This window comes from Triturus cristatus, chromosome 3_2 (genome assembly GCF_964204655.1).
Source record: "Triturus cristatus chromosome 3_2, aTriCri1.1, whole genome shotgun sequence".
NCBI lineage: Eukaryota > Metazoa > Chordata > Amphibia > Caudata > Salamandridae > Triturus > Triturus cristatus.
In genome coordinates, this window is record NC_140584.1 from 868,085,791 (window position 1) to 868,112,774 (window position 26,984).

The following is a 26,984-nucleotide window of genomic DNA, read 5'->3' on the forward strand; positions in this document are numbered from 1 at the left end:
CAGGGGTTTCAGTCTTCCCACTATCTCGACGACTGGCTGTTGAAGGCGGGCTCGCCCCAGGCAGTCGTCTCCCACCTCCAGACTATGGCCGACCTCCTGCATTTGCTGGGGGTTTTCCATCAACGTGCCGAAGTCGCACCTGATTTCCTCTCAGAAGCTCCTCTTCATCGGAGCGGTTCTGGATACGGTGCAGTTTCGGGTTTCTCCTCCAGAACAGCGAGTCAGGGACATTCGGGCTATGTTTCTGATCTTTCGGCCCTGGTCCTGGGTTTTGCTCAGGAAGACCCTGAGGCTGCTGGGCCTCATGGCCTCCTGCATCCTGCTAATTGATCATGCCAGATGGCATATGCGGGCTCTGCAGTAGGACCTGAAGTTCCAGTGGACGCAGCATCGGGGGAACCTGTCCGACTGCGTCCAGATCTCGGAGGGCACTGCACAGGACTTTCAATGGTGGCTTACGAACAAGCGTTGGGTCAGCGGCAGATCCCTGTCCCTTCCCCAACCGGAGCACACAATAGTGACGGACGCGTCCCTCCTGGGATGGGGCGGCTACAAGGGAGAGGCGGAGATCAGAGGCCTCTGGTCTCCGGCGGAGTCCAAGCTCCATATCAATCTTTTGGAGCTCAGGGCGATCCTACTTGCACTGAAAGCATTCCTTCCCTCTGTCAAGGGGAGAGTAGTGCAGGTGTTCACAGACAACACCACTGCCATGTGGTACTGCAACAAACAAGGCGTGGTGGGGACGTGGACCCTATGTCAGGAGGCTCTACGTCTCTGGACGTGGCTGGAACGTCAAGGCATTTCCTTGGTGGTTCAACACCTGGCAGGTACCCTGAACGCCAGGGTGGACAAACTCAGCCGCAGGTGCATGTTGGATCACAAATGGCGTCTTCACTCGGAGGTGGTGCAAGGTCTCTTTCAGCAGTGGGGAGAATCTTGGTTAGATCTATTCGCCACCGAAGAGAACACGCAATGTCAGCAGTTCTGCACGTTGGAGTTTCCAAAGCGACAATCGCTCGGAGACGCTTTTCGTTGCAAGTGGAGTTGCGGTCCTTTGTATGCCTTTCCGCCTATACCACTACTGCCCAGAGTGCTGAAGAAGATCAGACGCGACCGAAGAGTTTGGTATCCCGAGCTACTCAGTATGAGCGTAGATCCCCCGATCCGACTGCCTCTTCGGGAGGATCTCCTGTTGCAGCAACAGGGGACGGTCCTCCACCCGAACCTGTCCTGCCTCCATCTCCTTGCGTGGAGATTGAGCGGCAACAGCTGATTCCATTTGACTTGCCTCCCAAAGTCTGTAATGTGATTCTGGCAGCCAGGCGTCCCTCTACTAAAATGGTTTACGCCTGTCGGTGGAAAAAGTTTGTGGCATGGTGCACAGCGAAAGCTGTAGATCCTCTTGCTGCCCCTCTTTCTGAGGTCCTATTGTTCCTTCTTTCTTTGGCCCAGCAGGGCTCTTCTCTGGGCACTATCAAGGGCTACCTTTCTGCTCTTTTGGCCTTTCTTAGGCTGCCTGATCAGTCCTCTCTTTTCAAGTTCCCAGTTGTCAATAGATTTCTCAAAGGCCTTACTTACCTGTTCCCTCCTATTCCCTTTGTGATGCCTCAGTGGGACTTGAACCTGGTTCTCACATATTTGATGTGTGCTCCCTTTGAGCCTCTTCATAACTGTCCTTTTGCGGTTGTTAACTTTGAAAACTGTCTTCCTCCGCTCGCCGGGTGAGTGAGCTCCAATCTCTTTCCTGCAAACCTCCTTTCCTGGCAATTCATCCAGACAAGGTTGTGCTTTGACCACGTCCCTCCTTTCTGCCAAAAGTAGTCTCTGCCTTTCATCTCGGGCAAACTGTCACTCTGCCCGCTTTCTTTCTGCCTCCGCACCCTTCAAGAGAAGAGGAGAGGCTCCACCGTCCGGACCCAAAGTGTGCGCTTTTGTTCTAGCTCAACCTCACACAACAGTTCCGGGTGGATGACCAGCTCTTTGTTGGCTACGTGGGCGACAAGAAAGACCGGGTTGTGCACAAGCTGACTATCTTCCGATGGGTTGTCTTGTGCATTAAAGCCTGTTACTCTCTGGCGAGAAAGGAACCTCCGGTTGGGCTTGGTGCCCATTCTACCAGGGCGACAGCAGCTATTACAGCATTGGGACGCGGTGTCCCCCTGCAAAACATCTGTCAGGCGGCCACTTGGGCCTTGTTGCATACTTTCACTAAGCACTATTGCCTTGTGTGAGAAAGTGGCTCTTTATATACTGTTCCCAAATAGGTACAGTGTGCACAGAGTCCACAGTCCCCAGAGGTTTGGCAGAGGCTAAAGTTAGATATAACCTTACTCTCTAAAGTGGTAGCTTGGTCGAGCAGTAAGGCAGTATCAGAGGACAGTGTAAAGCATTTGTTGTACACACTCAGTCTGCAAATGGTCTCACACACTCAAGAACTGAACTCTAGGCCAATGGTTTGTATATAAAAATATATGGTTGTTTTATTTTAGAACCAACAAGAGGTATCAAAATATACTTTCTCAGAATGAGATGCTTTAGTTAAATACTTTGCAAAAGGCAATTGACTTGAAATGCAATAGTTACAGTTTGTTGCAATAGGCAACACAATTTCAAACACAATAATACGTTGAGCTCAATGGGAATGTTAAGTTCTATGCAATTGATTACTTTCAGGATTACTTTTCTAACTCCAGGACTGTATCCTAGATTCAGTCCTGGGACAGTTCTTGGAAACAAGTGAGTAAATACGTGTTTGAGGCATATGAGCTGCAGATTATACACTGTGCATAGCTCGCCATCTGGTGTTGGGCCCGGATGTTTGCAGTTTGTTTTTCCTCTTGGAAAGTCTTTGGAAGTCACGAGTTCGGTGACTCCTCCCTTGGTTCGTATTGCGCATGGGCTTCGACTCCATCCTCAGATTGTTTTTTTCCGCCATCGGGCTCGGATGTAATACTTCGCGCTCCGGTTCCGAACTTTCCAGTTCAACGATCGACGCTAAATCCTCGCTCATCGAGATCCTTCTGATAATAAATCATCTTCATCACCTTCTCTTCGGCACTTCTTCGATTCCGGTCGTCGACGGCGGCCTTCGGGCTTATTCCGGCTCCGGTCTCGGCTGATGGAAAGAACTTCTTTCAAGATGTGCCCTCGATGTGGGTCCAAGTTTCCCCACACCGATCTCCACGAGGTGTGCAACCTCTGCCTCTCCCCTGAACACGAGGCTCGAGACTGTCCCGCCTGCAAGTCTTTTCGCTCTAAAAAGACTATTCGGGATCGACAGGCTAGACGCAACATGGCGCACTCCTCGATCTCCGCTCCAGTCGACATCTTCGGGGACGACGTCGAAGCTCCGGGACAGCAGAACATCGAGTAAGAGGACGACGACCTCGTCAGTGCTTCCGAGGCCGATGACTCCGATGTGGAGGACATCACCCCGGCGCAGAGGGTCGTGAGTACAATACCCCCTCCCACACCCACGCTGATACCCACAAAGGCTTCGGTCACACCTTCGCCTTCGGGCCTAGATAAGACCAAGGATACTGCTTCTCACACCCCACCTTCGGGCCCGGTAAAGAAGCCTATTAAGCCTTCCGGCAGCTCGGGCTCAAGCCAGCCTGCTATCGGTGCCGAAAAGCACCCTTCGGCACCGAAGAAAAGATCGGCCTCCATCTACACACCGAACCCACTACCAAAGCCTTAGGTGTCGAAACCTGCCCTGCCGGTGCCGACCAAACATCACAAGGCCCTCAGCACCGACACTCCCGTGCCGAAGCCTTCTTCGGCGCCAACCAAAAAATCGGAGGTCCCAAAGAAGCACGGCTTGGACAAGCCTAAAAAGCCGTCGGCCTCAAACTTCGGCGCCGGCCGAGCAACCAGTGTCCCAAGAACTTTTTGCACCGGATCCTCTCCAAAAGACTCTCACCAAGGATCCAAAAACTGGACATTTGACATTGTCTACAAAAAAGAGACACTTGGACAAACCAGCTCCACCTCCACCTCCAAAGAGGAAAGACACTGCTACTTCTCCTTTCAGAGTGCCTTCCCCTCCTCCTCCACCTTCCCCACCCTCTCCACCCCCACATCGTTCCCCAACTTTGTCTCCTGTCCCAGATGACTTAGGAGACCCATTTTATGATCCAGCAGATGTGCCACAGGATCCCACCCCTACTGGATCTCCAGACCCATGGGACAACTGCAATAATCTGGACATCCCAGATGTCCCACAGGATGACCTGTACCCATCCCCACCTGAAGATTCCTTGGGTTTTCACCACTTATTACAAAGGGCGGCACACTACCACGGGGTGGAGTTACACACTGACCCAGTAGAGGAGGATTTTCTCCTAGACACCTTTGACGACGCACATAGGTCTACTGCCATCCTACCTATGTTAAAAGGGGTGGTTAAACATGCACCGTAGGTCTTTAAAGACCCAGTCAGGGCCAGGGTCCTAAACCCCCATATAGAGAAGAAATACAAAGCCGCCCCCACATACCCTTCATATATTAAAGGCCCTGCACCTTTGGATTCCCTAGTAGTATCTACAGCTAGGAAACGCTCCAATTCTCAGGCGTCAGGCGAAGCACCACCACCTGACAAAGAGTCGAAGCTCCTAGACGCGTCAGGGAAGCGCACTGCGTCACAATCCGCCAACATATGGCGTATCGCCAACACGCAAGCGCTATTGGCCAGATACGACAGGGCACATTACGATGAGTTAGAGACCATCATGCACCATCTCCCTGAAAAATATAAGAACAGGGCCAATGAATTGATCCAAGAGGGAAAACTAATAACTAATACCTCTATCTGCTGTGCCCTAGATGCAGCAGATACAGCCTCCAGGGCCATAAACACCAGTGTCCTTCTACGTCGCCATGCCTGGCTGAGAGTTTCAGGTTTTAAACCTGAGGTACAAGCCTCTATATTGAATCACCCATTCGACCAAGATCATCTATTTGGCCCAAAAGTTGACGAAGCCCTCGAAAAGATGAAAAAAGATACTGACACGGCGAAATCCATGGGAGCCCTACAGTCACACACTCCTAGGCGCTCCTTTCGCCGCTCTTCCTTTCGAGGCAAGGGCAGAGGCTACTCCTCGGATATTGCATCCACGTCCTACAAATCCCCTCCTCAATCTACCTTCACAAAGGGTTATCAAAGAGGCGGATACAGAGGCAATAATAACAAGGGCAGAGGCAAGACAAATCCTGCCCACTCTGCCACACCTAATACCCAATGACTTTCCCCCACTCCCTCTAGACCATTCCACTCCGGTCGGGTGCAGAATACAACATTTCCTTCACGTCTGGGAGACAATCACCTCAGACAGATGGGTGACACAAATTATTCAGTCAGGGTATTGCTTAGAACTAACATCTGCCCCCCCCAAACATTCCACCCAGGCACCGCCCTATGTCTCAAGAACATACTGCACTACTAAAACAGGAGGTGATCTCCCTCCTGCAAAAAGGAGCCATAGAGCAGGTCCCCATAAATCAGCAAAATTTAGGGGTCTACTCTCTGTACTTTCTGATTCCAAAGACAGACGAGAGTCTACGACCTATCCTAGATCTCAGACCTCTAAACACTTACATACATTCGGACCATTTTCACATGGTAACCCTTTAACAAGTTCTCCCACTTCTTTCCCAGAACGGTTTTCTCACCACCCTGGACTTGAAAGACGCATACTTTCATATCCCAGTACATCAGTCTCACAGAAAGAACCTCAGATTTGTGGTGGACGGGCAACATTACCAGTTCAAGGTGCTCCCATTCGGGGTAACAACAGCACCAAGGGTTTTCACCAAGTGCCTAGCAGTAGTGGCTGCACACCTCAGAAGACAGCACATTCACGTCTTCCCCTATCTGGACGACTGGCTAATAAAAGCCATGTCCTACGATCAATGTGTGCAACACACCGCCGCTACAGTCCAACTACTCCATCAGCTAGGTTTCACGGTGAACCATCAAAAATCCCACCTGGTACCATCCCACACAAATCAATACCTCTGTGCCACCATAAACGCCTCAAAAGCCATAGCCTATCCCAATCCTGCTAGGATAGCAAAGATACAGGCTCTGCGTCAAAAATTCATATCTCAACACTCTCTCCCAGCAAGAGTGTTTATGCAACTAATAGGGATGATGGCCTCTTGCATCTTCATAGTGCCCCATGCAAGACTCCAAATGCGTCCACTCCAGGAGTGCTTAGCGCGCCAGTGGAACCAGGCCCAGAGACAACTGGCAGATCTGGTGTTGGTAGACTGTCGCACTCATCACTCTCAGCAGTGGTGGAACACCACAAACCTTTCCAGAGGTCGACCGTTCCTGGACCCGGTCCCACAAATAATCCTAACAGCAGACGCATCGCTCTCCGGCTGGGGAGCTCGTCTGTTACATCTCACAGCACAGGGCACTTGGACGCCACAACAGAAGTTACTTCACATCAATCATCTGGAGTTACTTGCAATCTTCCTTGCCCTAAAATCCTTCCAGACGCAGATTTCAGGCAAGGCAGTCCTCATTCACACAGACAACATGACTGCCATGTACTACATTCAAAAGCAAGGGGGCACACACTCTCCACAGCTCTCTCAGCTAGCTCAGAGCATATGGAGATGGGCAATTCCTCAAAAAATCTTTCTCCTGGCCCAACACGTCCCAGGAGTCCAAAACACCGTGGCAGATCTGCTCAGCAGACAAACGCAGCAGATCCACGAGTGGGAACTTCACCCACAAGTTCTTCACCCGTTCTTTCAGAAGTGGGGGCATCCACACATAGACCTATTCGCCACCCACGAAAACAAAAAATGCCCAAGCTTCGCCGCCAGATATCCACACCCATGTCCAAAGGCAATGCGATATGGATGAACTGGTCAAACAAATTTGAATTCGCTTTTCCACCTCTCCCACTAATTCCATTAGTGCTGCGAAAGCTACAACAGCATTCCCTAACACTGATCCTAGTAGCTCCAACATGGGCCAGACAACCGTGGTACACCACACTGCTGGAACTCTCAGTAGTACCACACCAAAAGCTACACCTCTCACCATGCCTCCTAACCCAGAACCATGGAGAGATCAGGCACCCGGACCCAGCTCAGCTCAACCTCCGATCTGGCTCCTGAGGTCCTAGAATTCGGATACCTTAACCTTCCCCCTGATTGCATGAATATTATCAGGGAAGCTAGACACCCTACTACTAGGGCATGCTATGCGGCAAAGTGGAAAAGATTTGTTGTTTACTGCCACGACAACACAATCAATCCTTTAAATGTGTACATACAGCACATCATATGTTCTTTACTCCACCTACAAAGGTGTAACCTAGCATATACTTCCATTAGGTTACACCTTGCTGCCATTGCTGCTTACTTGCAGAACAGGCAACACCTATCGCTTTTCAGAGTGCCTGCCATCAAAGCCTTCATGGAAGGCCTCAAAAGAGTAATTCCACCCAGAGTACCACCCTCACCTGTCTGGAATTTGAATATCGTTCTCACACGGTTAATGGGACCCCCTTTCGAACCACTACATAAATGTGAGCTGCAATTTCTCACATGGAAAACAGCATTTCTAGTGGCCATCACTTCCCTTAGAAGGGTTAGTGAAATACAAGCACTCACTATACAGGAACCTTTTCTCCAAATGCATCAGAACAAGGTTGTACTCCGCACCAACCCAAAATTTCTACCCAAAGTAATTTCTCCATTCGATTTAAACCAGTCGGTAGAATTACCAGTCTTTTTCTCACAACCTCAAACCGTTGCGGAAAGAGCGTTACACACACTGGATGTTAAGAGCTCTACTTTACTACATCCAACGTACACAACCTTTCAGGAAAACCAAACAGCCATTTGTCTCCTTCTCTCCACCACATAAAGGCAACCCTATTTCTAAATCAGGGATAGCTAGGTGGATTGTAAAATGCATACAGATTTGCTACCACAAAGCAAAGCGAACGCTATCGGTTCCCCCTAAAGCCCACTCTACAAGAATGATAGGGGCTTCTATGGCTGTTCTAGGAAATATACCACTAGATGACATATGCAAAGCAGCCACATGGTCAACACCGCACACTTTCACAAAACATTACTGTGTAGATGTGCAAACCAAGCAACAAGCTAGTGTGGGCCAGGCTGTACTAAAAACACTGTTCCAAACAACTGCAACGGATGCCGGTGGTCGCCGCTAGGGTTGGGTACTGCTATATAATCTATGCACAGTGTATAATCTGCAGCTCATATGCCTCGAACGGAATATGCTACTTACCAGTATGCATCTGTTCTTGGCATGTAGAGCTGCAGATCTATACACGCCCACCCGCCTACCTTTATCCGTTCCAGTCTTATCTTATTTAGATACAACACACATGGGTTTCTTTACTGTTTCCACTACGCTCCATCTTTCCCTGCTGGCGAAAAACAATTTGAGGATGGAGCCGAAGCCCATGCGCAATACGAACCAAGGGAGGAGTCACCGAACTCGTGACTTCCAAAGACTTTCCCAGAGGAAAAACAAACTGCAAACATCTGGGCCCAACACCAGATGGCGAGCTATGCACAGTGTATAGATCTGCAGCTCTACATGCCAAGAACAGATGCATACTGGTAAGTGGCATATTCCTTTAGTTACTGTTGTGATTTTTAAGCAATATTTTGCTATTTTAAAAGTTGACACTTAAAAACTTGTTGTGATCAAATTACCAATGTTATCCTATGGAAGGAAATTCACTTAGCAGGTAAGTGGGGTTATGGTTACTTTTTCTAGGTCAGTGTTGGACCCTGGATCCAGCACTAGTGTTCCACCTGTAAGCAGTTGAGAAACTGCGCTTGTTATACAGGCGATTTTTAAGGAATATTTATAAGTTTGCAAAATCGACAGAAGAAATTTCACAGAGAAACAGTCAATGGTTTCCTATGGAAGAAAATTCGAGTTACGGGTAAAGTATGTTCTTGTTACTTTTGTAATCCAGTGCTGGGCTCCTAGGTTCAGCACTGGGACATCTATCTAAAACAGGCAAGTAATTACGTTTTTATCGGTGGCACGATTTTTTAAGAATATTTGTACGTTTCAAAAATCGACACTTAGAAACTTTTTCAGCAAAAAGCTGGCAATGATAGCCTATGGAAGGAAATTCAAGTTACTGGTAAGTACGGTTAAAATTACTTTTCAGGGTCAGTACTGAGCTACAAGATGCAGCACTGAGGTCTCTCCTGATAACAGGTGAGTAAATCGGAATTCGTTGTTTGGCTGATTTTATATGAATATTTCAAAGTTCCAAAACTCCACACTTAGAAGAATTTCCAAGTGAAACCAGTCAATGTTAGCCTATGGAAGAAAAGTGAGTTATCGGCTTTTAGGTAAGTACTCGACTGGCAGAGTTAAGGTTCTGGGCATAGACTCAGGGGTCCCCCGGGGTCAGGTAGGTACAGTTGGTACACCCTCAGCGGCACAGGGGCAGCCGGGTGCAGAGGTAGTTAGGCCCAATGTTATCCAATGAGAGGCTGGGGGCCTTCGGTTGGTGGCTTCTGGCGAGCAGGCCACGCGGCTGTGGGAGCTGGGCTCCTGGTCACTGGCTCAGGGCAAATGGGGAAGTAGATCAGGACATAGGTTGCACTGCCAGGGGCCCTCGGGCGGCTGGGTCCAGGGTGCTTTTGAGCCGTCGGGCGCTCAATGTTATTTAATGGAGATCTTGGAAAGTGAACAAAGGCTGCAGGCTCGGAGACGGAGGATCTTCAGGAGCGACCAAGACTTTGAGGGGTAAGTTGGGATCTTGGAGGATAGGTAGGCACCCAGGAGTTGGGCACAGGGGGCCGTGGGGCGCTGGGTGCAGGGGTGTCTTTTGATGTTGGAAAATCTTACCCCCTGCTGGTCGCGTTTGGAGGGGTCCCTGGTTCTGAGGCTGCAGGCGTCGTCTGGGTCGTCTAGGAGGATCCTTGGGCACTGGATTGCAGGTCAGAATCGCGGATGGGACGTCCTCTGGGTCTTTGTCCACTCGGGCACAGGCCAGGCTCGGCGGGTATAGAGTGTGCTGGATTTGCGGTTCCTGGCTGGCACCAGGGGTATTGCTGTTTGAGCAGAACCACTGCTCGTGGGAGTCCCAGTCTTGGTAGAGTCTCAAGGTGGTCAGGTCCTCCGGGATTTTTGAGGTTGCTGACCACTGAAGACGCCGGAGTTCCACAGGAGCAGGTTCAAGGATCAACAGGCCGGTAGGGCTGGGGCCAAGTCAGTTGGTGTCGTCCTCTTGTTAGCAGCTGCACGGCGGGTCTTCTAGTTTCTTGATGTTCTTGCTTGTTTTCGAATCTGGATCTGAGGAAGGAATGTTCAGCGTGCCCCCAAGTACTAAATTTAGGGGCGTTACAGGTAGGGTGAAGGCAGGGACCAATGGGTCCCTGTCCTGGGGTGAGTACACCCCCTATCCTGCTCCTCTCCGGTGGGAGGGGGGCAGGAGCCTAGCTGTGATTGGGCAGGGCTCCCCATCCTTAAGATGGCCGGAGCCCAAAGTTGTGCTTCACCTCGCCTGTCCCACCTGAGGGGATGAGTTGGCACAGGCTGGCACATCCCCTGTCCTTACTTGGGGTTTACGGCCAGTCTTCCTGCCAGAGGGAGGGTCAGAACCGGTGGGGGCCAGTTGCTGAGGACAGCAAGTGGCCTGGAGAAGCTCACAAAGGCGGCATGCCTTTGAAGCTTCCCCCTGCCCATCCTGGGGGAGGAGACCTACCACCTCGCCCAGGATGTGCATTGTTGCAGGCCCAGGAGAACGGGGGCTCTCCACCCAGGGGTCCAGAAACATGTCTTCTGTGTGGCAGCCTCTCAGAGAAGACGTGGATTATAGGTGAGGTTTCAGGGGGCATCTCTAAGATGCCCTCTGTAGTGCATTTTACATTAAATCCCACACTGGCATCAGTGTGGGCTTAATGTGCTGAGACGTTTGATATCAAACTTGTCAGTCTTTAGTGTAGCCATTATGGTGCTGTGGAGTTCGTAATGACAACCTCCCAGCACCATATACATTTAATGGCATCACTGCACTTACAGTGCCCAGGAATGGCCCTGGGTACTGTAGGGGCACAGGGATCATGCACCTGTGTCCTCACCACTGGCATAGGGTACCCAGCTAGAGGGGTGGCTGATGTATGCCAGGGCAGTGGGTTTGTGGGCATGGCACACAGGGATGTGTGGCATGTCGACTCTGTGTTTAATTCTGCACCAGGACACTCCGCCTGCAAAGGCAGTGTGTGTGTGTCAGGGTACAGGGCCCCTACGGGTGGAATAATAAGTGCTGCAGCCCTTAGGGGTCTTCTCTGGTCACAATGCCCTGGGTACCTAGGGTACCATTTACCAGGGGCTGACATGTGGCTAGAGATGCCAATTGGGTTTAGGCTTTAGTACAGTTTTTAGGGAAGGAACACAGGCCCTGGGTACCTGATTGGCAGGGACCCAGGGCACACCAAGGAAAAGTGCATCAGGTATCAGGCAAAAAGTGGTGGGGGGGGGGTTACTGCAACAGAAACCCACTTCCGTACACCTTGACAGTCCGGTCCGGAGAGACGGCTTCTTTGGCCGTTCGTTTCTCCTCTACTTTCTTGTGTAATCTCACTTTGCAGACCCACCACCGGGGTTGGTATCGCTTTGGTTTGTATTCTAAGGTAAGGAATCTATCACTAACGTGTCTCTTTCAGATGCACAAGTTACTTGTGTAATGATATATCTGTAATAGACATTAGTTAGTGATAGATTCCTTACCGCCCGCCCATCCTCCCCGTTCTGCGTGTTGTTCTCTAGGGTTCAGGTCATCCCTTTCAGGGCCCTAATTCTATTGCACCAGTAGTCGGTCTCAGACATGGCTCTGCGCTTCTGGCGCAGAAAAGTTGTGTACAGAACGGACGACATTGCACGTGGGCGCGTCTAAGTAGCTCTGACGACGTCATCTCGGCGGCTACGACACCAGCGACGTACGTGGAGCCGTACGACGACGCCTACTGACACGCAGGGGTACTGCTGACAAAAACTTTCTGGACACAGTCTGACGTCTGGGGATATTCTAAGGTAAGGAATCTATCACTAACTAATGTCTCTTACAGATATATCGTTACACAAGTAACTTGTGCTTTATGCAAACTTCAATAGGCCTGTGTTGTAGTGTCAAGCCGTTGGTAAAGGCTAGAGGCCTTATTGCTTCACTGAGAAAAGTTATATCAGTTTCTTTATGTGTGATCTATTTAGATTTAAAAATTATCACAAAGCAAGTAGGTCCTATATATTGTGAGAAACATGTCTTCAGGGCAGTAGGCTTTTATGGTTGGATTGTTGAAGACACTGTGCTAAAGCCTGTTTTTTACATGGAATCTCACAGATTACAGTAGTAGGCAAGGGTTTTGGTGTTGGTGATCCACAACCCAAACAAACCATGGGGATAGAGGATGCTTTGTTAGTAGGGATTTAATATTGTTTTGACAACTTACTACATAATTGTAATTTTATTAAGCTATGCATGATGGTTCCTTTTGAGAAGACTTAACCAACACTGTAGGTCAGATTTGGGTATGGTGACAAGCCAATGATAAAGGTTTGATTGCTTATAATGGAAGTAACAATAAAGGCAGTGGAGGTGACATATTGGTTGTGAAAATCATATGTTAGTCAATTGGCATTTAAGGGTAGATTATCACTGAGTAGTAAAGCCTACGTAGCGGTGAACTGTTACTTTAAATGTCACAGGTCACCTTTGTAAGGTAAGATCTTCGAGTCTCTGACAAACCCAGAGGAGAGAAGATGTGTACTGTAATAATTATTGCTAGAATCTCTTCTATTTGCCAGGATCTTGTAAAACATTTTTTTACATAATTTATACATTCATATATATATAAAAACATCCATACATATACAGCCTTTGGGTCAGCTCTTTTCTGCTATTACCTTCTGTTTCCATCCTTGACAGTGTAATGTTTTGGGTAATGTTTCAGTCCACCTCAGTCATTGGTTCTCTTGCTATGTGGATGATGGCATTTTCTAGTCATATGTGTACATCTACCTGAAAATTAGTGCACTTCACTGTTAGGGTTGGTGGCATTTCCGTTCATTTTCAAATTATCTCCTTTTATAGTTCCCCTTTTATTTCTTTGCCTCTCATCTTTTTATCTTTATATTTCTTAAAAGGATACTACAGGCAGTGCTACCACATTGCTTGACCCTCATTTTATCTGCATAGCGCGGCATCCCACGTGGCAACTTCTCTAAACCAGGAGACCGTTATTGAATACTACTCTCCACAGCTTATCATTGTTTGACTCTTCCAAGAAGACCAACATGTGTGTTCTAAATGTGATGACCTTGATGGAAATTTAAAATAAAATAGATTGTTTACAGTACCTCTGCAAGACCGACACCTTCTGCTATGTTTAGTTTTGTTATTGCAATCATATCCACTGTGTTTGGAGGGCCTAATTTTATTATTTTAATTTATCTTGCATATTCTGTTGAATTTGAGTGTGTTTTATTGCTGTTGTGCCAGAAAGTGAATGTAAGAATGAGTCAGTGATACAAGGATGCATGAGTACAAAGATGAGTGACAGTGTGTGTGCACGAAGACCTATTGAGTGCCAGAACCCATCAACGGCACAAAGGGTACTTTCATTCATAATCCAGTCTATTGGCCTTGCAAATGCTTGTTTTAAATGTATGTTTGAGAAGCATCATTTCTAGCAATGCAAGCATAGGAAGATGATGTAGGTGTTGGCTTTTGACAGTAGTATACCATAACTTTACCTGTTCTTAACTTATCTGTCAGGAGTTAACTGAAAACCAGAGTACTCCAAAGAAGGAAAAGCAGGAGTGGCTTTCTAAGCAAAAGGAGAACATTCAACATTTCCAGGCAGAGGAAGAAGCCAACCTGTTACGGCGCCAGAGACAGTATCTTGAACTGGAATGTCGCCGCTTCAAGAGACGTATGCTACTTGGTCGTCATAACCTGGAGCAAGATTTGGTTCGAGAGGTATGTTTTGAAACTGATTGGGTGATATGACTTAGCATTGTTACAAAAAAATATAATGAATAAAGAATTAGGGTGGTGTATGCCAGTTTGGAAGAGCTTAATAGACAAGTTTCATTGCTTATCAGGAATATACTTGACACATTAGCAATATTTGTAATATAAATTATAGAGCTGCATAGGCAAGCATTTTCTTTCTGTTTTGAAAACAGCTATCCTGTCCAATCAGTAACAGAGATAACACTATTGAACACCGTTTCCTCTCTCCCAGCTTTGACAGAAGTCCATTTCGATGAAGGGGTGTTGGAAAAACTTTTTAATAGAATATCTTACTTGGAATAAGCAGTTGTGGAGGCCTCTTTTTCTGTAATCTGGACACAAATAAGCAGTTTCTCCCTCCCCTCACTCATTCTTATTCTTCCCTTTAAGAAAATGTTAAACCAAGTTTTGAATTTCTATAATCTTGTGAAGTAAACACAAAAATTCTCATAGGGTTTGTTGATTTTCTTTACTTTGCCGTTTCTAGCATCCACTTCATCACTGTGATGGGGCATTGGAGCAAGCTATCTGAAAGAAACACGTTAGTTAAATTCCTCACCTTAGATTATCCCCAGGCGTCAGACTGGATCCGGAAGATTTTTCGTCAGCAATACCCCTTGCGCGTCGCTAGGCGTCGTCTGCGGCTCCGCGTCCGCGTCGTGCGCCGGAATGACGTCGTCGGAGTACTTAGACGCCGCCCTCGCGCGCTGACGTCAGTTCTTCTTTTTTCCGCGCCAGTAAGCGCAGATCCGGGAGAGCTACCCCTTTAGTCAATTTTTGACTAACTTTTTTTACTCTTTTTGGTCAATTCTCGACTCTGGTGCCGGTAGGATGCCTGGTTTCAAGGCCTGCGACGACTGTCACCGACTGATGTCGGTGATCGATCATCACCGCCGGTGCCTGTACTGCTTGGGCCTCGACCACGACGCGGCGTCGTGCTCCGATTGTATGGCCCTGACCTCGAAAGCTAGGCGGGAGCGGTCCCGCAAGCTTCTCGAGCTTCGCCACTCGGCTCCGCGTCGCTCTCGATCCCGGTCCAGGAGGAGGTCCAAGGATCGGTCGCGGAGCCGCACTCGACATCGTCACTCGTCTGGCTCGAAGTCTTCGGGTAAGTCGAGGCACTCCAAGAAGTCCAAGAAGCGACACCGCTCTTCGGACTCCCCTCGCCGGTCGCGCGACTCGGCCGAGGGTCCGGGTGGTTCCACCCCCGCAGCTCCGCAGGAGCTGCAGGCGCCGCGCAAGTCCCCATACCCGATGGTCCCTGGGACTGACGCGACGCCGGCGAAGGTCAGTGCCTTCCTCTCGGCCATGAGGAGCCTGGTCCTGCCGTCGACGCCCACTGGCGCGCCTTCGGGCCCCGCGGACTCGACTGGGCGACCTCGCGTGCCGGCGGCTCCGGCCCCGGCGCCGTTGGAGGCTCCGGCCCCGACGCCGCAGGTCCCCGAGGGGCCCGAGCCTGGGCCCCCGTCGACGCCGGTCGACCTCGTTACTCCTCCTCCGCCGGCGCCGACACCGATACCACCCCCGACGCCGACCCCGGTCGACGTCGATCCCCGGTTCAGCCCCTGTCCGGTCCCGACGCCGATGCGGCGCCGCCCGACGCCGCATCTGACGCCGCTAGAGACACATATTGTCTATCGACCGGCTCCGATCATTCCTCCTGTTTACCAGGAATCGGATGACGGGGGCGACTGGGAGGGGTCTGATGACCCTATGGCCCTTCAGAGCCAACTTGCACAGGACTGGGCAGATGAACTGGGGGAGGCCAGTGGGTTGGATACCTCTCCGGACACTGGATTCATCTCTCCTCCGACTGTGGCTTCGGAGGAGGGTGCAGCTTTTTCTGTGGTGCTGCGCAAGGCTGCCGAAGCCCTTGGGCTTGAGCTGCCTGCTGTGGCTGTGAGGACTAACATCCTCACTGAGGTGCTTCAGTCTGCCGCATGCTCCACTGAGCATCTGCTGCCATTCAATGAGGCCCTCACTGACGTTCTGCAGGGCACCTGGTCCAAGCCCTCCACAGTCCCTCCTGTGGATAGGAACGTTGCCAGGCGCCACCGCCCTGCTCCGGGCGACCCCAGTTTTCTGTCCCAACATCCCACCTCCGAGAGTCTGGTTATCCAGGCCTCTACCTCCCAATCCTCCTTCCCGTCCGCTCCTCCGGACCGGGATTCCAAGAGACTGGAACAGTTTGGTAAGAAGCTGTTCTCTTCGCTCAGGCCTGCGGTCTTTGAACACCACCTGTCTCTTGGACCGTTATTCCCACTCTCTGTGGGATGCGGTGGAGGACGTGCTGCCACTGTGCCCGGAGGAGGCCCGGGCACGGCTTTCCTCGGCCCTGGCCGATGGGAGAGATGCAGCGCGCCATGCAATCCGATGTGGGCTTGACACTACGGACTCGCTGGGTAGGGCAATTTCTACCACGGTGGCGCTTCGACGTCACGCCTGGCTGCGGTCCACGTCCTTTTCAGGGGATGTCCAGAGCACCCTCATGGACATGCCTATTGATGGCGCTCGCCTTTTTGGTGACAAAGCGGACAGTGCGCTGGCTCGCTTTAAGGACTCCCGGGCTACGGCAACGTCCTTGGGCCTCTCGGCCCCGCGGCCACAAACTTCCGCTTTTTGCTCCTTTCGTGGCCAAGGAAGGGGCTCCTCCTCGCGTCCGCCTAGCCACCGGCCGCAGAACCAACCTGCACGCGGTCGCGGACGTGGTTTCCGCCGAGGCGGTTCTGGAGGACGACGCGGTCAGTCCACATCCACCCCGGCAGCATCCGCCTCAAAGCCTTCCTAGTCCGAGCTTTCAGGCCCATTCCACGCCAGTGGGCGGCAGAGTTCGCCATCACCTGCTCCACTGGTGGTCCATCACATCGGACAGGTGGGTGCTGCAAATCGTCTGAAGGGGCTACTCCCTCCCCTTCGAGACGACCCCTCCAGCCATGCCACCGCAGCACCACCGTATCTCGGGGGATCATTTAAATCTTCTCCACGAGGAAGTTTCGGCCCTCTTGGCCAAGGGGGCTGTCGAGCGCGTTCCGAGCCCAGAAGTAGGTCGTGGTTGTTATTCCCACTACTTTCTGGTTCCCAAGAAGGGCAAAGGGGGCCTACGCCCTATCTTGGACCTCCGGAACGTCAATGCCTTCCTCCGGAAGGAACGGTTCAAAATGTTAACTTTGGCTCAGGTTCTAGCTGCCCTCGACCCTGGAGACTGGATGGTAGCGTTGGACTTGCAGGACGCATATTTCCACATCCCCGTCCTGCCGGCCCACCGGCGTTACCTGCGGTTCACGGTGGGTCAGGAGCACTTTCAGTTCACCGTGCTCCCCTTCGGCCTTACCAGTGCCCCTCGGGTGTTCACGAAAGTGATGGCGGTGGTCGCAGCTCATCTGCGCAGATCAGGGGTTCCAGTCTTCCCCTATCTCGACGACTGGTTGTTGAAGGCGGGCTCGCCCCAGACAGTCGTCTCTCACCTCCAGACTACGGCGGATCTCCTGCATTTGCTGGGGTTTTCCATCAACGTGCCGAAGTCACACCTGAGCCCCTCTCAGAAGCTCCTTTTCATCGGAGCGGTTCTCGATTCGGCGCAGTTCCGGGTTCATCCACCGGAACAGCGGGTCCGGGATATTCAGGCCCTGATTCCCATCTTTCGGCCTCTATCCTGGGTTTTGGTCAGGCTAGTGTTGCGGCTTCTGGGGCTGATGGCCTCCTGCATCCTACTAGTGCATCACGCCAGGCGGCGCATGCGGGCTCTGCAGTGAGACCTGAAGTTTCAGTGGGCCCAGCATCACGGCAACCTGTCCGACCATGTCTTGATCTCGGAGGGCACTGCACAGCAGTTGCAGTGGTGGCTCACGGACCACGATTGGGTCACGGGCAAGAGCCTACCACTACCGGAGCATGTCGTAGTGACGGATGCGTCCCTCCTGGGATGGGGTGGCCATATGGGAGAGGCGGAGATCAGAGGCCTCTGGTCTCCGGCGGAGTCTCGCCTCCACATCAACTTGTTGGTGCTGAGAGCAATCCTACTTGCACTGAAAGCCTTCCTTCCCTCTGTCTGGGGAAGTGTCGTGCAGGTGTTCACGGACACCACCACCGCCATGTGGTATTGCAACAAACAGGGCGGGGTGGAGTCGTGGACCCTTTGTCAGGAGGCTCTGCGCCTCTGGACATGGCTGGAACACCAGGGCATCACCCTGGTGGTTCAACATCTGGCGGGCTCTCTGAACGCCAGAGCAGACGAACTCAGCCGCCGGTGCATGATGGATCACGAATGGCGTCTGAAATCCGAGATGGCGCAAGGTCTCTTTCAGCAGTGGGGAAAGCCTTGGTTAGATCTATTCGCCACCGACGAGAACGCGCAATGTCAGCAGTTCTGCGCGTTGGAATTTCCAAGGCGGCACTCGCTCGGCGACGCTTTTCGTCGCGAGTGGAGTTGCGGTCTGTTGTACGCCTTTCCGTCCATACCACTTCTGCCCAGAGTGCTGAAGAAGATCAAGCGCGACCGGGCCCAAGTCATCTTGGTGGCTCCGGATTGGGCACGAAGGTACTGGTATCGCGAGCTACTCAGTATGTTGACCGATCCTCCGATCCGTCTGCCCCTTTGGGAGGATCTTCTGTCGCAGCAGCAGGGGACGGTCCTCCACCCGAACCTGTCCATCCTCCACCTCCATGCGTGGAGATTGAGCGGCGGCAGTTGATGCCATTTGACTTGCCTCCTGAAGTCTGTGATATCATTCTGGCAGCCAGGCGTCCCGCCACAAAGACGGTATACGCCTGCCGGTGGAACAAATTTGTGGCATGGTGCACAGCAAAGGCTGTGGATCCCCTTTCCGCCCCTCTTTCTGAGGTTCTCCTCTTTCTTCTTCCTTTGGCCCGGCAGGGCTCTGCCCTGGGCACCTTGAAAGGTTATCTTGCTGCTCTCTCTGCCTTCTTACGGCTTCCAGATCAGCCCTCTCTTTTCAAGTCCCCTGTAGTGTCACGCTTTCTTAAAGGCATTACTCACACGTTCCCTCCTGTCCCTTTCGTAACGCCTCAGTGGGACTTGAATCTTGTCTTGACATTCCTGATGTGCGCTCCCTTTGAGCCTCTTCACAATTGTCCTCTTCGTCTTCTCACTCTTAAGACTGCTTTCCTGGTAGCCATCACCTCGGCTAGACGGGTGAGTGAGCTCCAGGCTCTATCGTCCAAGCCTCCTTTTCTATCTGTTCATCCGGACAAGGTTGTCCTTCGGCCTCGTCCTTCCTTTCTACCGAAAGTGGTGACCCCCTTTCATCTTGGGCAATCTGTCACCTTGCCCACCTTCTTTCCGCCTCCTTCCAAAGAGGAAGAGCGGCTCCACTGTCTGGACCCAAAACGTGCGCTCTCCTTTTATTTGGACCGCACTAAACAGTTCCGGGTGGACGACCAGCTTTTCGTTTGCTACGTGGGTGCAAAGAAGGGAAAAGCTGTACACAAACGGACCATCTCCCGGTGGGTCGTTTTGTGTATAAAAATCTATTATTCCTTGGCTAAAAAGGAACCGCCTGTTGGGCTGCGCGCCCATTCTACTCGGGCCACAGCGGCTACTACTGCTTTGGGACGGGGGGTCCCTTTGCAGGACATCTGTCAGGCGGCAACGTGGGCTTCGCTGCACACGTTTGCCAGGCATTATTGCCTGGACAGCCAAGTCCGGAGGGATGGCTTCTTTGGCCGTTCTGTCCTCCAGGACTTTCTGGTGTGCTCTTGGTTCGCAGACCCACCACCGGGGTTGGTATTGCTTGGGTATCTATTCTAAGGTGAGGAATCTAACTAACGTGTTTCTTTCAGATGAACAAGTTACTTACCTTCGGTAACGATGTATCTGTAAGAAACGTTAGTTAGTTAGATTCCTCACCGACCCACCCATCCTCCCCGTTCTGCGAACTGACATCTAGGGTTAAGGCTATCCCTTTCAGGGCCCTAGAATTTTTTGGCACCAGTGTCGGTACCTTGCATGGCTCTGCGTTCCTGGCGCGGAAGGCTATGTACAAGAACTGACGTCAGCGTGCGAGGGCGGCGTCTAAGTACTCCGACGTCATTCCGACGCCGACGACGGACGCGGAGCCGCAGACGACGCCTAGCGACGCGCAAGGGGTATTGCTGACGAAAAATCTTCTGGATCCAGTCTGACGCCTGGGGATATTCTAAGGTGAGGAATCTAACTAACTAATGTTTCTTACAGATACATCGTTACCGAAGGTAAGTTACTTGTTCATTATGGCCAGAAGTGTACGAGCAGGCCTTTTATCAGCTTTAGGAGTACAGAGTGCAATGTAGTATAAGGCCAACGTATCATACCCTGGTTAGTTGTTTTTCAGGGCATTGGTTTTTCAATTATTTTGCAAGGCACACAACATATTTTCTGACAGTTACATATTTAATAGAAAAGGTGTTTATTTGTATCTTATTTATATTTTTTTATATCACTAATAAAAACTAAAGGTGTCAGGGCGCTATACATGCAACAGCCAGTGAGATGTTGACAAATGGGTTTTAATCTTTCTTGAATCTCAGTATATTTTTAAATGATGCCTTGACAGGCTTTCGCCATTGTTGCAGTACAGAAATGGCAACAATAGCTGCTCTTGATTTTAGGAAAGTCCCCGTTTTGCATGTTTAACCCCCATTTTTTGCCTGACTCATGATGTATTTTGACTTGGGTCCCTGACAATCAGGTTCCCAGGGCCTATGTTCTTTCACAAAGCTGTAACATTGTACCCCCAATTGACATCTCCCTGGCCATAGGTAAGCCCCTTGTAAAAGGCACAATGGCTACCAAGGGCACTGTGACCACGGAAGGCCTCTAAGGGTTGCAGCACATATTGGGCCACCCTTGGGGGCCCTGCACCTTAACACCCACACCGTGTCATTGCAGGCTGCGCCTTTTGGTGCAGAGAAAGGTGAAGTGTGTGCCATGCCTGCAATTCACTGCCTGGGGCCTAGGTAAGCCACCCCTCTAGCAGGGTGCACTAGACCACAGGTGAGGGTACAGTTGCATGAGTACTGTACCCCTACAGTGTAAGTCCTGAACAGTAAAGCCATAAAGAGTATATGGTCTGGGAGTTGGTTATTACAAACTCCACAACTCCATAATGGCTTTACTGAACACTGGGATGTTTGGTTGCAAACTTCTCATCACATTAAACCCACACTGATCCCAGTGTGGGATTTAATGTAAAATGCACAAAGAGGACTCTTAGAGATGCCCCCTGAGAAACAACCAGTTCTTGTGTGGTTCCTGAATGACTTCTTGCTATTTGCCACCACCAGAACGGTTTCTGGACGCTTAGGTAGAGAGCCTCCGCTCTCTGGTTCCTGAAACAATGTCCATCCTGGGCAGAGGTGTAATGCCTCCTCCCCCAGGATGTGCTGGGTCTATGAAGGAGAAGCTTCTAAGGCCTGCCCCCTTTGTAAGCAGTCTCTGCCTTTTGTTGCCTCCAGCAACTGGCTCCCACCTGTTCTGACCCCCACTTTGGGTGGGAGAATCATCAGGAAAACCGAGTTAGGAGGAGAGGTGTGCCCACCTTTGCCACCACTCAGGTGGGGGAGGCAAGGTGAAGCACACGTCTCAGTCCCCTGCATCTTGAAGATGAGGGGACCCAGACAATTAGTAAGAGGCTCATGGCGCCCTCCCACTGGAGGGTGGCATAATAGCGGGTGTACTCACCCCAAGGAAAGGACCCATTAGTCCCCACCTTCACACCTCTGTAAATGCCCCAAAATTCAATATTTAGAGACGATCCTGAACATTGACTCCTCAGATTCAAGGTAGAAAGTAGAAGGACCGAAGAGCCGTGATGACCCAGGAAGACGAGGACACCAACTGCTTTGACCCCAGCCCTACCAGCCTGTCCCGACTCAGACCTGCCTACAGCGAAACCCCGGCATAGACAGCAGCCCCCCAGAGCCTGGAACACCTGCCTTGTACTCATCTGAAATGACTCTGTCTCCTGTAAGCATTGGAATTGCTCCCCAAAGACTCCAACACAGTACCCAGATCCAGGCAGCTCCGAAGTTCTACGCCACTCTGCACCAGAAGCCTACAGCCCGAGTTCATGTGGCCCAGCACCACAAGGAAGTCTCCCCAGCGATCCTGACCTGGGATCTGCTGATCCTCGACCTACCTGAAGCTCCAGACCGATGCCTGCAGCCTCTGTCTGAAGGGTCCTCCCCGACCTCAGCTGGTAAGAAGATCTGATGCCTTAAGACACCCCTGTACCCGATGCCCCACTGCCTTGGGTGGCCCAACCGATGGTGGCCAGGCATCCCTCAAGAACACAACTTACCTCTCCTGCTGGTGGCCACCTCCAGGAAACCTCACTGGCCGAGCCTGCAGCCTTTTCTTCAATCCGCAGACCAAACCATAGGGCTCCTGACTTTTTTGGCCCTCTGCATCTGGCCACCTCTGTGCCGCTGTTGGTGCAGCTCCTGTGCTGAGCCTAACCCCAGGAGTTTTGCTCTCACCCCAGAAGCGGGCCACTCTCCCACCCGAGTGGCTCGCTTGTGAGCAGCCCCTGACCGAAGGCCCCCTTAGCCCTTTTGGCTAACACTGGGCCCCTGTGCTCTGCACCCGGCTGCCCCAGTGCCGCTGGTTGTGCAATTTGAGTGCCTAGCTGAACCTTCGGGAATCTTGGTTCTAACCTCCAAAAACTATTCTTGCAGGTCGTTTACTTACCCGCAAACTGATGACCTTTTGTTTAAGGCATATGTGCTGTAGATACACATGCTTTGCTTACTCCTGCCATCTAGTGTTGGGTCAGGATGTTTGCAAGTGGTTTTTCTTCAAAGAATTCTTTTCCTGTCACAAGGTAAGGTGACTCCTCCTTTCGGTGAAATGCGCATGGGCATCGACTCCATTGTTCGATTGTTTCTTTCCGCCATCGGGTTCGAACGTTTATTGCAGCACTCCAATTGGAAACTGTTAATCAGGATCCATCTAAAATCCATCATCGAGTCTTCCGCCTATGGAACGGACGCAATTTCAATTCTGTCCTTGGTGCCATTCCGAATACCAGTGCACAGACCTTTATAAGGTCTGTAACCTCTGTCTCTCCCCAGAGCATAAAGAAGAAGACTTTGATGCTAGTCAGTCATTCCGATCCCAAAAAACTCTTGAGTGACCGTCGAGCTTGGCGAAGAGACCTGTAGCATCAGAATATCGAGGACACTAGTGATATCTTCGGGGAAGATATCAAGCAAGAAGAGATGGGAGCATTGGCAGCGGAAAAAGAGGCCTTCTCTGTCCAGGACTCCAATTCCGAGTTTGAGATCGAACTAGAGTACAACGACGTTTGTGAGTTCCAAAGCCCCTTTGCCCATCAAACCTGCCAAAACCAAACAAAAGGCTATTGGGTCACCACTGCCACCAGGCCATGGTAGGCACCAAGACTCTGATTCCAACGCTCCACTTTCCATCTTGGCACCAAGACAACAAGTCTAGCCTTCTAGCTCGGGCTCGAGCCGAGCTGATACCCCTTCCATTCCGAAACATTTGAAAGATAGAGGACTGATCCAGCTGAGAACCGAAACTTTTGGCAGCGAAACATAAAGACGCTCATCTAAAGCCACGGGAGCCTATTCTAGAAACAATTAAACAAAAGCTGGATACAAAACAAAATAAGATTCATATAAATCCTGATACTGGGAACGTTACAACTAAGCCAGTAATAACATCTTCCAAAAGGAAAATAGACACTATTAAATCCCTCTCAAAAAGAAAAGGGATATAACTACTAATCCTATTAACATTCTTCAAACCCCTCCACCTTCTTCACCAGTACCTATTATACCAGCATCAGATCCGCTGCCTATCACACCACCAGGCTCTCTAAATACAAATCCTGATATAGGGGATGATGATGACACTTATGATCAGCCGCCACCTGATCCATGGGATGACTAAAACTTAGATCCACCTGTAGACACTTACCCCGATCTATATCCGACTAATATATATTAGTCTGATGATAATACTGCATAAGCCACTTAACACAGAGTGACTTTACATAAAGATGCCCTAGAAGAGGATTTCCTGTTTGAAACTTTGGGAAACACACACGGAACATCACAGTCATTGCCTATGTTAAAGGCTATGATAAGGCATTCGGACGATATAAGATCCAATTAGGGCACATATCCGAACACCTAGGGTGGACAAAAAATATAAACCCTCACCATCTGACCCAGTTATTCAGGGCCAGTTGCCTTTGGATTCTTTAGTGGTATCTAATGCCCATAAAAGGGCATATTCCCAACCTCGGGGAAGGCACCACCTCCAGATAAAGAATCAAAGCTAATAGATGCCTCGGGGAAGAGAGTAGCTTCTCAATCAACCAACCATGGGCGTATAGCCAATACACAAGGCCTTTGTCTAGATATGATAGGGTACACTGGGACGAGATGGATGAATTATTGCAATATCTCCTAGAAGAACACAAGAAAAGGGGACAGGAAATAGCACAGGAAGAGAAATTTATTTCCAATTTGTCTAGCAGTTGTGCCATTTGATGCTGCAGATACTGCAGCTAGAGGAGTCAACAACAGCATTCTACTTAGGAGACATGCATGGCTCAGAGTATCAGGCTTCAAACCAGAAGTTCAACAAACTATTCTTAATGCATCTTTTGATAAGGGACACCTCTTTGGGCCTCAAGTGGACCAATCACTTGACAAATGAAAAAGGAAACAGAGGTTACAAATCTATGGGAGCACTACAGTCTCCTTCTAATAGAGGTTCCTTTCGCTTCTCCATTTACAGAGGATGCTCCGAAACTAACACCACAGATAGGGCTGCATCTTCATACAAAACACAGACACAATCATCCCCCTCTAGAGGATTCTATGAGGGAGGATATAGGGGAAACAATTTTAAAGGAGGAGGTAGAGGTACACCAAATCGCACCTCTCCATCCACTAATAAGCAGTGGCTTGCTATCACTTCCCCCTCGATCATTCTGATTGTCGGGGGAAGATTACAAAAGTTTCTTCCCATTTGGCAATCAATAACATCAGACAAATGGGTGTTGGACATTATCCAACATGGCTATTGCCTGGAGCTCACAAGTAATTCTCCCAATATTCTACCTCGTATTCACAAACTGTCTTTAGAGCAGCAACATCTGCTCAAACAAGAAGTACAAGCTCTTCTGATAAAATAAGCTATAGAACCTGTTCAATACAACAAGGATCGGGGGTATATTCACTGTACTTCCTAATTCCCCAAAAAGACAGTTTATTAAGGCCAATCTTGGATCTCAGGCTATTAAACCTATACTTATTATCAGAAAACTTCCATATGGTCACAATGCAACAGGTACTTCCGCTTTTACAGCAAGGCGACTTTGTCAACAGTAGACTTGAAGGACGCGTACTTTCATATTCCTGTTCACCGAGTAAATTGCAAACACCTCAGATTTGTGATAGGAAAGAACCATTATCAATTCAAAGATCTTCCATTTGGAGTAACAACTGTAACTAGTGTTCACCAAATGCCTTGCAGTACTAGCAGCACATCTACGAAGACAGCAAATCCATGTATTCCTATACCTAGACCATTGGCTCATACAAGCAATCGCATATCTCAAATATGTAAAACACACACAAACTACTATAAACCTTCTGCATCGTTTGGGATTTTCAGTTACTACACAAAAAAATTCCATCTTCAACCCACTCAAATACAACCATATCTTGGAGCCATTCTAAACTCTCAAATGGCTCCAGCATATCCCAATGCAGCCAGGGTTCAAAATTTTCAAACACTGTTACTCCAGTTTCAAAGCAACCAGTATCTACCAATCAGAGCTTTCATGCAGTTACTAGGGATGATGGTATCATGCATTTGCCATAGTGCCTCATGCAAGACTAAACATGCGTCCACTACAAGAATGCTTAACACGTCAGTGGAATCAATCACAGGGTCAGATAACAGATCTACTGTTGGTAGGTAGACGCACTCATTGCTCTATGCAGTGGTGGAACACACAAAATGTTTCAAAAGGTAGCCCTTTATCGACCCTATTCCACAAAGCGTGCTCACAACAGACGCATCTCTCACAGGGTGGGGACACATGTTCGTGGCATGTGGGCTGCTGAATTCATATCTGTGCATAGATCGCCGCCTAGTGTTGGGTCCGGATGATTGCATATTGTTGTCCTGGAAGAGTCTTCGAAGTATCACGAGATAGGTGGCTCCTCCCCTGGACTACAGTGCGCATGGGCATCCCCTCCATCCTTAGATTGTTTTTTTCCGCCATTGGGTTCGGATGTCCTAATCTTAGCTCTTTGAGTATTTAGGAAAAACTTCATTCGACGTCGAGGCAGGTGCCTCCGTCCTTGCAGGTCTCCAAGGCTTTGGAGAAGTCCATAACGTCGAGGCGAGATTCCCTGTCGGGGTCTAGACCTCCGTTCAGACCAAGTCCTCCGTCGACGACAAGGTTCTCGACGTCGAGACAAGAAAAATCTCAATTGATCCTCGAGGAGTCAAGTCCCAGGTCTCCGGTGATAGGCCTATCGCCGTCGAGGCGCTCCTCTGCAGAGGGTACTCAGGAGGTGTCGAATGTTCGCCTTACGATCCGGCCAGTTTCAAGGCGCAAATCTCCTCATAGACTGGTATATACAACTTCGGAACATGATTCACCACGTCTTATATCTATCTCGCCTTCAGGATCAGAGGGCTCGAGTTCAAGGTCCGAGTCACCGGAAATTGTGAATCAATCTCCAGTGCCTGCAAGAGAAATTAGTCCGCAGGAAGAGGGACATGCTGTACCTCAAAGTCCCGCAAGAGAGATACCTCAGGACTCGGCTATGTCTCACGCAGTCAAGGCCTCACTAACAAGGTTAAGAGACATGGACTTCCCAGCGAGACCGGTCAGATCACGTTCTCGGGGAAGAGATTCTCGACGTCGCTCTCGAACACCAAGGAGGCGATCCAGA

General features: G+C 50.1%; 1 protein-coding gene across 4 annotated transcripts in view; it reads left to right on the forward strand.

Annotated features, from left to right (window-relative positions):
* TAOK1 (TAO kinase 1) overlaps positions 1-26,984 on the forward strand; it is a 1,366,047-nt gene that overhangs the window by 1,117,173 nt on the left and 221,890 nt on the right. For all 4 annotated transcript variants that reach the window (XM_085649205.1, XM_085649204.1, XM_085649206.1 and 1 more), the window contains exon 16: positions 13,800-14,003. In XM_085649205.1, coding sequence (XP_085505331.1) covers positions 13,800-14,003 — 204 coding nt within the window. The remainder of the gene's footprint in view (positions 1-13,799; positions 14,004-26,984) is intronic.